The sequence below is a fragment of the Haemaphysalis longicornis genome, unplaced genomic scaffold (assembly GCF_048455015.1).
Source record: "Haemaphysalis longicornis isolate Haplotype H1 unplaced genomic scaffold, Haemaphysalis longicornis Haplotype H1 scaffold_3, whole genome shotgun sequence".
Classification (NCBI taxonomy): Eukaryota; Metazoa; Arthropoda; class Arachnida; order Ixodida; family Ixodidae; genus Haemaphysalis; species Haemaphysalis longicornis.
In genome coordinates, this window is record NW_027526335.1 from 23587438 (window position 1) to 23601265 (window position 13828).

A 13828-nucleotide genomic window follows, 5' to 3' on the forward strand; every position below is an offset into this window, starting at 1 on the left:
ACTACGTCAATTTTTGGAATTAGTAGAAATACACTTAAACCAAATATAAACAAGTTAGATGCACCTGTTTTGAACTGCTTCGTGAGCTTACTGTAGCGAAGTTTTTATACTTGTTACGTATTTGACATGTTTTTACACGTTTTTATGAAAACTGTTGTTGAACTCAGCTACCTCATGGGAAATGTGTTAATGTTCGCCTACTGTTCGCGTTCTGCAAACACTGGTTTAAACAACTCAAGTGTGTTCTGTAACAATGCTCAATGCAGTTTCTTTTGTTTGACAAACTGATGTATGTATTTGACTGTACTGCCCTTCTGCGATAATCCTCATTGGACTGGCAGCATGTACAAATAAATAAAAATATCAGCTGTTCTAAAGTGCGTCTTCTGAAAGCCTGCCTACACTTTTATTTTGCCTACAGATTGAGTTCCTCGAAATATGGAGCTTTGGGTGGACGCTTCTGACGTTCCTGGAACCAGAGCGGCTGGGAACTAATCGCAGCACAGCACTCGCGGCCGCCTTTGAGGATGTCCGCCTTCGTGATGGTAAGTAAAACTTGTAATAAGCATAATAAGCACTACATGCCGAGTTCACGATAGCATATTTTGTGTGCCTGACTAGTATCTGTCGCAGGGTTTATTAAACGCGTAAAAACAAGATAAACGTTAAACGCCGGTTTTTGTTTACAATTGTTGCACAAATTTCCACCACTTACGATGTGAGAGAGAAAGGACGCTGCGTGCTACCGAAGTGCGAGTGAGATAATTCCGGGAGCGTGAAATGCCGCCTACACCTTAATCATTTCTTTTTTGTGAAGTCTACGGGAATCCTAAATCTCAAGTGAAACCACGACAAATGCAATTTGAGTTAACTGTTTAAGTTATGTGCCTTTAAGGTATCCGCAAAAATGTTATTACAAATGTGTAGATGAACTCGAAGCTCGTGGGCACATATATGCTCCGCGTCAGTTATGCAGTATAACTTTTGATAGGCAACCATGACAATATCTTAATCTTGTTAGTTGTGGGGAAAACTTTTATCATGTGTTTTTTTCTCGTATTCGTGTTCATCCTAACCCACCGCGGTGGCTTAGTGGTTATGGCGTTGCGCTGCTGAGCCCGAGGAAGCGGGTTCGATTCCCGGCCGCGGAGGCCGCTTTTATGATGGGGGCGAAAAGCGAGAACGCCTGTGTGTTGGAGATTTCGGCTGACGTTAAAGATCCCCAGGTAGTCAAAATTAATCCGGAGCCCTCCACTACGGGGCGCCTCATCGCCTGTGTAGCGTCAGCGCTTTAAAGTTCATGATCAATCAAGCATCCAACCAAATGACACGAAACTGATATGGTTTTTCATCCAGTAAGCCAAATTTTACTTTAGTGCCCAACCAGCTGCACCGCAAGACCGCCGAGGTGATCTCTACCAGCTACCATGAGTGCCATGTTTTCAACGTTACGTCGCAACTAGCATTGCCTTCCATCAGTGAGTTCAATGGTGTTCGATTACCGCCGTTATTTAAAGCCCACTATGGCCACTACGTGACGGGTGGAGGTTACTGTGCTGTACAAACTTCTCGTCAACAATCCAATTTAGTTCAACCCAATCCAAATCCAATCCAATCCATTCAAATCCAATCCAATCCAATGCTCTTCGCGCTTACGCCGCACGGCCCTTCAATGTCCATGCGAAACTGCTCAACCTCGGCCAGTGTAGCTTACGCTACGAAAGATACGGGTATCTGCTCTAATTTATTTCCGGCGCCGACCTTGGCGTCAGATTATTAAACCCTGTCCGTTGTGCAAACAAGTTTCCGAGGGAGAGCAGCTTACTCCGCTCGGAATCATACTCTTATACGTAGTTACAAACCTCGGTGCTTGATAAATAATTCTTAGAACAATTTAAATTGGTCCGACAAAGTTCTCAGTTTTGATTGATTGGATAAACTTTATTGAAGACGAGCTCCAGGTGTTGATATTGGAGCTCGCCCTTTGGATATTGGAACTTGCCCTTTGGGGGTCTTGTTTAGTTTGGAAAACGCCGGTCCACATTGAACGCTCTTGGTTTTCGTACCGGGTCGCGCTGGTCGGAAAGGTGTGAGTTGGTCAGCCGGGCCGCCCGCCCCTCGTAGCTCAGGTTTCGGTTCTGAGAGAGGCGGGGTTTGTGAACACTCACATAGCATATCGTATAACTAGCTGGGCGGGGTGCAGAATTTCCTGGTGGTAGAATATTGGGTGGGATGGATATCGCGTAATTTGGTTTCATAAGGGAATGTCAATCATTTGTGATTGGTGCAGAGTGGGGGCTTCGGCATGTGTTAGTTCGGGATGCTGTGCTGGAAATATCCCGCGCCCGTGGCCATACCTCGGCAAGACCGGACGTCACTCACTCGCGCTCACTAAAAAGCATATTTTTCATCAAGCACTCGCTTGCACTAACGCTCACCATTGGCATTCTAGCCACCCTACCATTGGCCCTCACCGCTCGCGCTCTCTCGCGCTCACGCTCACCACTAGCACTCGCTCGCTCGCTCGCTCGCTCACTCACTCACTCACTCACTCACTCACTCACTCACTCACTCACTCACTCACTCACTCACTCACTCACTCACTCACTCAGACAGACAGACAGACAGACAGACAGACAGACAGACAGACAGACAGACAGACAGACAGACAGACAGACAGCGGGGCTACTAGAAAGGAGCAGCCTCCAAACGAAGGCCGTTAAAGATCCCCGGGTGGCCAAAATTAATCCGGAGGCCTCCACTACGGCGTGCCTCATCACCTGTGCAGCGTCGGTGCATGCGTTAAACGCTATAATCAATCAATCCAAGTGAAGGCACGCAAAGCGACCGGGTGTATGGACGTCACTGACGAAGCGTCTGCGCGCCGCTCACGGAAGCACGTCACCTAGCGCAATGACGTTGCACACAAAGCCCAACTTCGCCATGGCCCGGCTTCACCGGCGCTATCACTAGTACTTCACTAGGTATACATGTTTCAAATATATCTGTATATGAAGAGTTTTTTTACGAAATGAGCCAGATCCAGAAGCCGAAACTAAGTTGGATAAAACTGAAGTGACAAGAAAAACTCTTGGGGAACAGCGCGAACTAACAGGGACACAAAAAGAAAGAAGTGGACAGCGCTAGTCCTGTCCACTTCTTTCTTTTTTTGTGTCCCTGTTAGTTCGCGCTGTTCCCCAAGATGCAAGTACACCAACTCGCCCAACTCGCCACCCTGTAAGAAAAACTCGGCAACTTTCCCCTAAAAAGGGGGTGGCAAGAAGTTTGTTGAGATAACGCCATGAAAACACGCACGGAGACCGTAGTTAGCATCGAAAATGAGCCAGATCCTGCTGTTTCACGGATAAAAATGAGCCAAATCCATCTGCCCAATGGGCGTTTGCTGTTGGCTTGACTTTTTAGAGTGTTTCGTGGGTGTTTTAGGAAGTTTTTTTTTTTTTTTTGCTTTTCGGAGATGGCTTAATATGAATTTAGACGGTAATAAGGAGAAATGAAAGAAATGAAACTGAGAGTTTTGAAACTCATTTTGTCTCACCAGAACCTACGAAATAACTCTGGTTACGCTTATCATTTCACTCCCATATCTGCCACTCTAGTGCTTAACTGAAGCCGCCGCTTACAAGCACTGCCAAATCCCTCCCCCCTCCCCCGACCCCCCCCCCCCCCCCCCCCTCTGAGAGTACGAACCGCTCTTTAAGGTGAAGAAGAAGATATGAGCAGCCTTCTTCGAAGCGTTTAGGAAATTCGTGTCAAAGCAATAAAGAGCTTGCTTACTTCGTGAGTGCCTTCAGGCGTGCCCAAGAAAATTATCCTATGGAAGAATTCGAGAAGAGCTGCTAATGTTGCCAAGAGCACCTGCTCTCCATGTATAGTTCTACTGTTCTTGAAGCCTTGTTGCATATTTTGACTGCTTTTTTCCCCAAAACGCAATCACACCATGCATTAAAGTCAATTTAAATAAAATTTTTGTAAGAACGCCGCATCAACCTGAGTGTTTCAATTCAATATGAGCCAAATCTAAGCATTTAACCTCAATATTGGTCATATTTACGGCATAATTTTTAATTACTTGTGGCCATAAACTTCCCTAGCTGACATGTAAAATGTATCATATAATAGCTTTCATGGCGTTAGACTTAGGCCCGGTAACAAACTTCCGCTTGTTTCTCGAATTCACGGTAGGTGTATCTGGCTCATTTCGAAAAAAAAAAAAAACCTCATATGTAGAAGCATCGGCGAGAGTTTACCCCGGTACGGTACGCAATATGCTACCGGCGCTAATGCACGTGCACAGAGGCAACAAAACGTATTGTACACATGCGCAGGTGTACCGGGTACCGCATACCGGGACGGGTTCTTCGCTCTACTATAACTGTCTTTTGTTAGAGCCATTTTCGGCCGTAGCAACCGGATTTCGAATAGCAAAAAGGTTAAGAGGGGCTCTACTGCCGTTCTAAAAAACTTAGGAAGTGCTGACACTGCCCTTTCCTAACACAAGTTAGGGTAATTCACAAACGCTGTCACGAAACACGAAGCACAACAGCGTGCACAAAGTTCCGCCAGAAAAATCGTGCTATTTTCTCAACCCCCCTGCAGCAGCTACTGTGGCGGTTATTAACTTCCCCTGAGAGGATTATGCACTGTTTCCAATAAGGATAAATGACGGAGCTTACCGGCCATCTTGGTTCCATACTGATCCATCCTTCGAGTCAGCGGGCGGCACATAACTACGGTAGAAAACTCCTTGTATTGTCATCAACATTAGTCAACGCACAACCAGAGCATGTCCTCTAAGTTTCTACTCACCTGCAGTCTCCTCCATCACCACTGTGGCTGACAAAAAAAACGGACCTTGCGCGCACCGCAGCTCCCGACGCGGAAAATTTTTGCTGCGGCCAACTTGCCAACTAACACCTGGTTTGAAGATGGTAAACACAACCATGTCACCTTTTGAAGGCTCCAAACGGCCGGAAGGTTCATTTCACCGCAGTTCAGGGAGAAATGAATACCGACGGAAACTTTGCAGCACGCACAGACGGATATCAGTCATCGTTTAGTCGACAGAGAACGGCCTGAACCACGTCTCTGCCACTGCTACACTTATCCGCACAACTCGCACATCCATAGAGAAAGGTATGCCCAACGATTTAAACGACGTTTCCACGCAGGCAACCGCGAAAAACGGCCCGAAATCCAAGCACGAGAACAAGGTCACTCAGAGCGTCCCAAAGGCGCGGCAGCTGAAGCAACGTTTGCGAGCCTTAGCTCGCAAACATTGCTTCACTCGTCTGTCTAGACCGACGTGACGAAGCCTTTTTGCGCGGCAGGGGCTGCATTAGCACCGGCGTCGCGCACGTGGTGGCATGGTGACGTTCTGGCATCGCCGGATTTGTCGCAGGTAGCTTGCGAGCGCTTGCGCCTTAAAAGCAATGCAGGCAACGCAAGTCACTTTACCAACCACGGCAACCACCTTCCCGTATAGAAACGAAGAACAAATGAACGACTGTTGGCCAACGTTTGTGAAAACACCGACTGCATTGATGGAGGAGGACGGAGCAGAAAAAAACAGCATTGCTTCATGCCTATGAAAGCCGTCGTGTACAATGGTTACCGATATAGAAGCAGCGCTAAACAGCTTCATTGGCTGACGAATAATCGTGATTGAACCGTGTGAATCAGGTTTAGCGGTTAACCAGCGGCAGTTGCTCAGTGGCTAAGGCGTTCGGCTGCTGATCGCAAGAACGCCGATTTGATCCCGGCCGCTGAGACTGTTTTCTGATGGCGGCAAAGAATAAGGACGCCCAAGTGTCGAGATTCGGAGAAATTGTGCTTTGCTGCACAGCGTATTCTGCTCAACAGTCCTGCTAACAGACCATGACAAGAAGATATGCATACGAGCAAGCGATACACAGCTTCGCCTTAGAAAAATAACTTCACTGCCACCAATTTATCAAATAAAAATTGCGGTAACTAATTGCTACATAAAGCAAAATAATCAAGTATAGCAAGGAATAAAATAGCGCATTTTTATTGGGTCACTTTTACACGGACTTCCGGTGCGCGGAAATAACAGCACACAGACAATTCGGCACACGGACGCTTTACTGCACGGTGATTTTGATACAAGGAGAGATTCTGACGTGCCGATGGCTGACTAAATGAAGCAAAAAGAAAAAAAAAACAAAGCGAGCAGTTTATATCGATTAGAGACCTTCACCACTTCCTGTGGTCCTGCCTCGGCTTGCGTCCGACGAGGATGCGACATCTTACTGCGACGGGCCTCCGCGTAGACGACGTATCCGCATACACCACATAAATACATGGACCCCATCGTCGTTCCCTCCTAGACTTCATCCGCAAAGCGAAGAACAAAGTCCATCTAATCAACTTTCGTCACTACTCATTCCGCCTCATCTATGCCCTGTGGAAAAAAAAAATCACGCCATATCCACGGAATGAATGATGATAAGTGGGGCGAACCTCGAGAGGGGGAGATCATTGGTAACCGTAACTCTCCCGTGAAAGTTCGCCCATTACATCATTAAGAAAGACGTAAGACTGTGTGCGTACATTGTACAAATCAACTTTTATTTTCGGAGTCAATGCTCCCAGGACCAGACCTGGTGAAAGACTCCGCGCCATCGAGGACTACCCCGCACCTCCACCACAATTTGTCACGTAGGATGGGACACAACGGTAAAGAAAGAACTTTTATTTAGGGCGAACTTGTGCCCGAACAAGCGAGAGGAAACGAGCAAAGGTCCTTGCGTCTCGTTCGATCTCCGAGAACGACTGCCTGCGTTCGTGGCGTGATCTCTTGCGTGATCTCCCCCTCGCAGTGCACGGGCGCTCGCGCCTCCGTTGGCGAACACAGACAAGCTCGCGCTCCCGGTGCCGAGTTTGCGCTGCCGGTTGCAGCCGGTTCTTGCGCGTGCAACGCGGCCCACTTTGCGACATCTCCGAAAGCATGCGGCGGTCACGTACCACGAGACACAAGGGATGGACAGACCCATGGCTTTAGGAGCTTCGCCCCTAATAAACGCAATAAAAGGAAACAAGAATGCGCGAAAGACGAGGACAAAGACAAAATGGTGACGTCATCCTCTTGTCATCCTCTTGTCTTATTTCTTCGTGTGTCATGAAACAACCAGACAGCAACCAAGTTCTATTAAATAAATTTCAGTTTGGTCGATCTTCGTACTATTGGTTTCATTACGCTTCACAAATGGACTCAATTTCTTGGAAACGATTTCTCCTGTAATGATGTATTAAGGGCGGTTTGTCGATCCCGTTTTGTTGATTTATTTTATCTGCAGAATATCTACGAACAATTTTCTGTAAACAGCGTTTCTGTGTTCCTTTTATGGTCGTTTTACGCATAATTAATATTGCGCGTATTTTTAGAAAAGATTTTTTCAGTAAAATTTATTAAGAATCGTTCCTCGACCCTCGTTATATTTCTTACTTTTCTCCCATATTTGCGCTAAAGATTCCTTGAAATATTCTGTTGAGCATAGTAACGTTCTTTTTTATAAAAGTATAGAATGCGAGGTTCAGTGATATGAATGAGCAGTGGTCATTGTCAGCCGGTGCCACTCACGAGTGACCAGTACCACTCACAAGTGTCACTCCCAACTCACGACGGGTGAGTGGCTCTCACACTAGTGAGTATTGAGCGGGGCTCCCCGCGAGAGGCGCTCACACTCACTCATACTCGTTCTCGCCAGCCCGTAACGATGGCGAGGCTCACACGCAGCCCTCACTCTTGAGTGGTGAGTGGGTGGCGTGTAAATTCACTCGTGAGTGAGCATGCCGACCTATGCCCGTGGTGGTAGTGGGCTCAAATGTCACTTTACCCGAGCAGCGGTTCGGGTCTTGCATCGTTGCCCTCACGCGAAAAGAAGGTGTGGCGACTGAAACGACTCATCTTCAGAAACTGCCTTTTGCTCAGGGAAGCACTCCACAAGGAAAAAGTTGCACGTAACCGCGAGACGTTTCAAGGAGTGGCTCCGCCCTTAGTATAAAAAGGCCCATCTCCCCGCGAGGGGGACTCGAGTAAATGCGTCGCATAGGTGGTGGGTGTATTGCGGTAACGTTTAGTGTTTGGGGAGTTGGTGGTAGTGAATGCGTTGTATCAGCAGCTTCTTGACGTAGTTTGAATGAGTCAAGGATATAAGGCGCGTTCGTAGCCTCCCATTCTGTGTCGGTTTTGCGGCGCAGTGGGAAGAGCACCATGTACCTTGCGTTCCGCCCGCAGGGTCGTGGGATCGAAACCGGGCGCCGATAAGTATTATTTTTTTATGTAGTGTAGGGGGAGGGGTGCGGACCTGTTGTTGAGAGCGAGGAGGGTAGCGTGATGCGGGAGAGGAAGAGTGGGAGAGAGGGCGCGCCTGCGCGCTGAGCTGTTGCGGACGCACGGCGGACGCTACATGTGAGTTAAAGAAACGCTCTGCATTTAAAAACAAAAGCTGCAGAAGGAGCTGTTCCAGAAAGTATGCAGGCCTCATTGGCCCGGGGTGTATGTTCGCGGAATGTGGCCTGCGTCGAATCGTTGCCTTTGGGGGACTGTTATCTGGTGGTCCAGACAAGTTGGATTTAGAGTAGCGGACTGGCAGAGCGTAGTATGATGAATGCGGAGAGGGATATTTTCTCAACGGAGTAATTTCTCCGTGCTTGTGGGTAGTCTGTTCAGGGATTTATACACCCCCCCCCCCCCCAACAGCCCCCAAACAACCCCCAGGAGGATTTCGACAGCCCCCCAAAATCAAAATTCTGGATAAACCCCTGAGTCTGTTTGTGTCGTAAGGAATTTCTCTTCACCCTTGTGGGCGCTGTAGTGACAGCCGCTGCAATGCCCTGTTCTTCTGCCGTTTGTGCTCGTAGAGCGTAAGAGTCGCGGCTGTTCGTTTCCCTCCGTGTATGTCAGGTACAATGACTGCATGAGCGGGTTTGTGTGGCTACGGGGAGGCGCGTTGTACCTGGTGTAAGATTACCCAGCAGTTCAGTGGCTAAGGCGTTGCCCTGCGGAGCACGAGATCGCGGGTTCGGTTCCCGGCCGCGGCGGTCGCTTTTCTGATCGAAGCGAAAAGCAAAGACGCCCGTGTGTACGAGATTTCGGCCCACATTAAAGATCCCCAGGTGGTCGAAATTAATCCGTAGCCCTCTACTACGGCGCGCCTCATCGCCTGCGTTGCGTCGGCGCGTTAACGCTACAGTCAATCAATCGAGATTACCCAGCATACTTATTTGCGAGTGCTCTGACACGGGCGCTCCTTATGGAGGATGATGGTAGCTGTGGACGCATTGTAGATATCCTCTAGTATTCTTACATAATGCTCACCAGTGGAAATGGCAAGCGAATATATCTACTTAGGCCAAGTTGTGACCCGGATACCGACCATGAGGCAGAGATAATTAGAAGGATAAGAATGGGGTGGAGTGCATACGGTTGACATTCTCAGATTATGAATGGCAGCCTGCCATTGTCCCCGAAAAAGAAAGTGTGTGACAGCTGCATCTTACCGGTACTCACCTACGGGGCAGAAACTTGGAGGCTCAATAAGAGGGTTCAACTTAAATTGAGAACGACTAAGCGGGCAGTGGAGCGGAAGATGATAGGCGTAACATTAAGCGATAAGAAGAGAGCGGAGTGGGTCAGGGAACAAACGCGTGTTAAGGACATATTAGTAGAAATTAAGAAGAATGAATGGACGTGGGCAGTGCATGTATTGCGAAGGCAAGATAACCGTTGGTCGTTAACGGTAACAGAGTGGATCCCTAGAGAAGGCAAGCGTTGCAGGGGGTGGCAGAAAGCTCGATGGGCAGATGAGATCAAGAAGTTTGCGGGGATAAATTGATCGCAGTTAGCACAGGACCGGGGTAATTGGAGATTAATAAGAGAGGCATTTGCCCTTCAGTGGGCGTATATAGGCTGGTGGTGGTGGTGGTGGTGGTGGTGAAGTGGTTAGGTGATGATGATGCTGCTGCTGCTGCTGATGATGATGATGACGACGAGGACACGGGTGGTGCGTTGTGCTCCGCTGTAGATTCCTTACAAAAATTACCTAATTTCTTTCGGTAAGGTGCCCATTTCCTGGCCAATCCCCCTGAGTGGGTACGCGCCATGTCACTGGACCCACCACCACCACCAGATGAGGTGCATGTTGCATGTTATGGTAGCCCCTGTGATGGTGTTCCGTAGGTCGAGAGGGAAGGGCTGTTTTTGATCTTCTGGTGGCGGGACCGCGTATACTGCAACCGGGCAGGGGTAGTTCACCCAGCTTTGGTGCTCTTGAGCCGTGCTATCCAGGCGACGACATCGTGGGTTTCTTGCGATTATTTCCATGCGTTTTGACGTCCATGCTGCGGTAATTTGCTCGTCGACGTTTTCGGGGTCAACCCCGTTTCTTCTTTCCTGTAATTTTAAGGCTAGGTATTGGGTATTGTAACAATCTGACTGATGAGGATAGCCTGGATAACCCATGTAGTGCCAGCTTCTTTCAGGTCGTATCAGTGATGGGCACTGGGAGTAGTATGTTGTTGGCGAGAATAAGTGGAGTTTGGTCGGGTGGGGAAACGTGTTGGTTTGGAGGAGACGCCAGGAGCGCTCCTCTGCCTTGCTGAGGGAGAGGTGGCCAGCGGGTAGCATAAGCCTGGTGAGCCTGTAGAATTGGGTCACCTGGTATGAAGTTACAGGGATCGCTGTCTCTAGCCAACTTTCTCGCGGCGCTCGGCCGGTTAGACCTCGAGCAGTCTCATGAGCAAAGACATTACCACAGAGGGAAGCGTGAGCTGGTGTCCAGACAATCGACACCCTTTTCTTCGGAGGGTTTTGGCCGAGGATCTTCACGGCGATGCACGAGATGCGGCCTTGGAGGTAGCTCCTACACGCTGACTGTGAATCCGTGATTATCACTTCCGCTGGGGTCTGCGTTATTGCCAGCGCAATAGCTACCTCTTCGGCCTGTAGCGTCGAGACTTTGTTGAGAGTGAGGCTCGTGGCGTGGCTATCCTTCTTCGTCACAGTCGCTACCATGGCTCCTCGTCTTGCATAATCTGCGGCGTCCGTATAATAAACCATATCGTTTGAGCAGTATTTTTTGCAACGCGCCCTGCACCTTGTATCACATGGTGTGGGAGTGCCAGCTTAACCCCACACTTTCCCCGATATCTAATCCCTCGACTGAGCAGTGGGAGGAAGTGCTGGCCAGCTCTAGCCTCGAAGAGCAGCTTCGGCTGATCCACCGGGCTGAGGCGGCTGGGCGCTCCAACGGGGTCCTGAAATGAGGAAACCGCCCGCTTGACTCCTCTCATTAAATAAAGTTTATTCTCTCTCTCTCTATCAGTGATGGGATATTCGCTGAGTAATGCTGATCAAATGAATTGACTCAATGTTCGTTGCAGAGGAGATACTGTGCGAGCCAAAGCCGACCTTTGGGACGTTGAGCGAGGCCTACAATACGTGGGTGGAATGTGGTTCTTCAATCATTTTTGTTTCTTTCTAAAAAAAAATAGCAGTGGCTTAGCTCGGCTATGGCAGGATATACGTAGCGTGAGATAAGGTTCAACTGGTTATTTTTAGGTTTCCTGGTTGTCTAGGATTAGCCGATTATCTTGCTTACTGCTGCTAAAACGATTTCTAATCCAATACAATTCAATTTAATACAATCCAATCCAGTCACAGCGGCGGCAGCTCCGGCGCGCCAGCTGTGCGCCATGAGACGTCACTGCTCCTCGCACATGCGCAGCACGGCTCTCCAGGAGCCACGCGAAACTGATCAACCTCGGCCAGTGTAGCTCACGCTACAAAAAGCCACAGGCCTTTGACCGCTGGCTCCACAAAGCGCCTTCATATAACTGCAGCTGGATCCTTAATGAGCGCCCAAAGTATTCTCGCACTTCACTTGGAAACGGTGCGGGCGCAGGCTGTATTGTTACTGGCGGCGGGACGGGCTCATTCGCCGGACTAATTTTAGAATACCGGTCCCGGAGTCCACCGAGACTCCTCCTCCCGGCAACCCTGCAATCATTCCGCCGCCGGGCAAATCGAATAGAGCGTACCCAGCGCGAGCCGTCCCCGGTTGCGAAACTGGTGGAATTTACGGAAGCCCGCCTAGGCCGCAGCTTGCACGAGCGAGTTTATGGCGTGCGGCTTCATTAGCGAGGTTTCCGGCGTTTGGAGTCTTTGCGAATTGCGTCGTTTTGAAGAGGCGAAATGATAACGGCCAAGACATGAATAGCTTACGGAGTGCGGAATGCGTTATGCAGTAGCCAAGATGTCTAGCTGTAAACTCAATATTCAATAATGCAGCACCGTTAAGCGTCGCGGGGAAGTTAGGAGAGCGCAGTGTCATTTTCCGGCAATTTCTTTTGTTACACTCCATATGTTTTTCGGGCGAATCACATTGCGATAATGGATAATAATATGCTATAAACTTACTTCAATTCAGTTCAGTAAAACTTTATTGAGGTTGGGGAAGGGATTAAATGGAGAAACTTGGATGGAGTCCTCTTTCCAGGGCCCCAGAAGCTTTTGGCCGGTCCAGGCCCTGTCGATCAGCTGGCGCTGCTCTTCCAAGGCCTCGCTGGCCAGAGTCGCCTCCCACGTTTCTAGTGAACGAGGTGTATTGTTCTCGGTTTGCCATATAACTGGGCCCTGCAGCGGAGACAAGCATGATCATGATGATAATGATGGCGGCGACGATGATGGTGGTGATGATGATGATTGGAAACCTACTTCACAGCACAACGCCACAATGGTGTGATAGTTGCTGTTAGCGACCTTCGAGACTATGTCAAAAATTAAGAACACATTTTTTATCCTGTGGTTCGGCTCGAATTTCTGAGAGGGTGCACGGGGTTAAAACGTTAGTTGCCGCTTTTATTTTACAGTAAGGCCGAAGCCAGTGAGGCAGTGGTTGAGGTTGTGAGGGAACGGAGATAATGAGTAGGATCAGCTCCAGTTATTAATCGCACTTAAGAGTGTCTCAGTGTGACAGACTAGGGGTCACACAGGTATACAACCCGCGCCAGACCAGTCTTAATTGCAAAGCTACCAAGCTTCGAAAGAAGCTCATCGCAACCTATATTGGCTGATATTTCATTAAAAATCCCGGGCCATCTCCACTAATCTGAAACCTGGGGAGAGGTGAAGGATGCAGTGTATAAGTGTATTTTTGCGCCTTGGCCTTTTTGCCAACGGCGATGAAACCGTTGGGGGTAGAGGAACACAGCTTTGCAGTCTCTTGTCTTTGAAGCACGAAGCTTTCTAGCGCGAGCCGTTGGAAAACGAGTGTCCTGGTGCTTTTTTTTTTAATACGCGTTACGAAGCGCTCCAGCGTGACGCGTAAACAAGTTTCCCGGTGTTTTAGTACAATGACTACATGAGACGACGATTACGACGACGACAGGAGACGCCAACAGTCCCAGCCCCTAAGGGACTTCGCCCCTAAAAGACCAGCGAAGCCTTATCCAGCGGGCCATCCGAGCAGCGAAAGTAGGCGACTACATGAACAAGGGAGGCCACCTAGCTGCTCCTAATCTATAACTTAATAAGCGTTACTCAGTCATCCGAACTTGATGAACGTTCATCCCTCCCTTTACTCGCTACCTCAATACCGTAGGGGACTCCTTAAAGTGCAACTAACGTTCCTTCTTATTCCAACTTGCCTTTCAGATTACAGCTACTGCGTGATCACACTACTGATGGTTCACTTTCTCTGCTTGTTCAGCGCGGGAGCTTTGCTATGGTCGAACAAGGTAGGGACCTGGTCACCTTCTGACCAGTTTCTTCGCCTTTGCGCAGGGG

At 48.9% G+C, this 13828-nt stretch overlaps 2 protein-coding genes across 3 annotated transcripts in view; one reads left to right on the forward strand and one right to left on the reverse strand.

Annotated features, from left to right (window-relative positions):
* LOC144174145 (uncharacterized) overlaps nucleotides 1-4733 on the reverse strand; it is a 332399-nt gene extending 327666 nt beyond the window's left edge. Inside the window, exon 1 of the mRNA XM_077702638.1 lies at nucleotides 4695-4733. The gene's annotated coding sequence lies outside the window, so the exon portion shown is untranslated. The remainder of the gene's footprint in view (nucleotides 1-4694) is intronic.
* The window catches only part of LOC144174144 (uncharacterized), an 82281-nt gene that overhangs the window by 17459 nt on the left and 50994 nt on the right, over nucleotides 1-13828 (forward strand). For both annotated transcript variants that reach the window (XM_077702636.1, XM_077702637.1), the window contains exons 2-3: nucleotides 422-545; nucleotides 13697-13779. In XM_077702636.1, the coding sequence (XP_077558762.1) occupies nucleotides 422-545; nucleotides 13697-13779 (207 nt within the window). The remainder of the gene's footprint in view (nucleotides 1-421; nucleotides 546-13696; nucleotides 13780-13828) is intronic.